At 50.2% G+C, this 1,612-nt stretch overlaps 1 protein-coding gene across 1 annotated transcript in view; it reads right to left on the bottom strand.

The window, feature by feature from the left end:
* Positions 1-44: 44 nt before the first annotated feature.
* LOC119589535 (arrestin homolog) overlaps positions 45-1,612 on the bottom strand; it is a 2,779-nt gene continuing 1,211 nt past the window's right edge. The window contains exons 2-3 of the mRNA XM_037938135.1: positions 1,209-1,564; positions 45-1,044 (exon numbers count right to left, since the gene is read on the bottom strand). Of these exons, the coding sequence (XP_037794063.1) occupies positions 295-1,044; positions 1,209-1,564 (1,106 nt within the window). The 3' untranslated portion in view covers positions 45-294. The remainder of the gene's footprint in view (positions 1,045-1,208; positions 1,565-1,612) is intronic.

The raw sequence follows: 1,612 nt of genomic DNA, 5'->3' as shown, positions 1-1,612 counted from the left end.
CTTTCATTCATTTTTTTCAACTATTTTAAAATAAAATGACAACATTAAATTAAATAATTTATTTGTGAACTAAATGTACATATATAACCAAATAAATCAGTAAAATCCAAATGGCAACACCAATGCTAAAAATACAGATAAACCAAAGACCGAAATCTATAAATTTCACAAAATACGAAAATGTTGCCAATTACGCTAATGTTCTCCAATTGATGAAGTCAACTCCTGATCTCGCCAATGTTTCCGATTGAACAAAAGGATTACTGATCACTGTTATTCGTTGCATCAGACGACTCAATCATCGGCTACGGACTGGCCGCGACGAAGGCGAGCGAAGTCCTCGAATTCGAAATTGTCAGTGGACTGCATCTTGCGTATGGTTGCCTTGCTGGCGGAGGGGTCGGGGTGCATCAGCTTGAAGGGAAGGTCGGCAGTCAGCTCACCGCCAATGGCGCCGCAGTTCAGCTTCACACGGACGGAGTAGGAGACAATCACTCCAAGGGCGTCGTTGATGTTCTTTCCGGCGGCAACCACGGTGGAGGATGCCAAGTTGGCGTCCTGGTCCTTGATTTGGCCGTCGAGGGCGATGCCGAAGCGCCGCTTGTTCACGGAGGCGATGGGGTTGAGGGTGAGGGCCTTGCTGAGGTTGGATCCCGGGGTGATGGGGCATCCTTCGCGAGACTCGAGTGAGGCCACGACTCGGCTGAACTGGTTGTTGGTCATGGTCACTTCCACGTGTTGCACGACCTGAGCCTTGATGTTCTTGACAGTCTTCTTTGAGGCGTTGTTGATCGACAGACGAGCCTCAACAGGTTGGCCGTGGAAATACAGCTCACGGTCGAGGCTCACCTCGAGGTTTAGCTTGCCAGGAGAGAGCGTGAAGCTCTTGCTGACCAGGGTCTGGGGCTGGCGGTTGCTGATCTCCGGGACGGCGTACTGGACCTTGCGGACGGCAAAGCTGACGGAGTTCCGCTTGTGAGGACGTTCCTCCTTGCTGTCAGCCACGTACAGCTTAAGGTCGTAGATCACACCCATAGGATGGCTCTGTTAAATGAAAAACGAAAAAAATACAATCTTTTCTTGATAAAATATTTAACTGAATCAAATTATCAAGTGGCAAAGTATAAAATTCGTGTCAAAGATCAAATCCATGTGGCAAAAGATTGTGTTCATGTGTCAGAGATTAATTTCATGGCAAACCCTCTTACAGTTGACTCATCCCCGTTGTCCAGAGTGACGGAGCACGGGGCGTTGTCCGGGAGGGCGACGCTGATCGGGTAGGCGTTGGCGCCTAGTTTCTTGATGAGTCGTTCTTGGACATCACTCGTCTGGATCTGGCCAGCGTTCGGGGCGACCTCGACGTTAACCAGCTCGAGCTCCTTGCTGAAGTGAAGTCCCATGACCTCATCCTCTTCGCGACCGTAGCGGTACGTGACCGCCACGCGCGCGAAGACCCTCCTTCCTCGCAGGTAATCATGGTCCACAACAACCACACCGTCCACGGGGGAGGTGTGGGTGATGTGGTCCACGAAGTCCCGCCGACTTAGATACGCGGTGACTTTACCTGATGAGAGAGGAAATGCAGGTGTTTACTACATAACTGCAGTGACAA

Source organism: Penaeus monodon, chromosome 25 (assembly GCF_015228065.2).
Source record: "Penaeus monodon isolate SGIC_2016 chromosome 25, NSTDA_Pmon_1, whole genome shotgun sequence".
In the NCBI taxonomy this organism is placed as follows: domain Eukaryota; kingdom Metazoa; phylum Arthropoda; class Malacostraca; order Decapoda; family Penaeidae; genus Penaeus; species Penaeus monodon.
The sequence above is the reverse complement of the archived record's forward strand: the minus strand, read 5'-3'. Positions and strand labels throughout refer to the sequence as shown.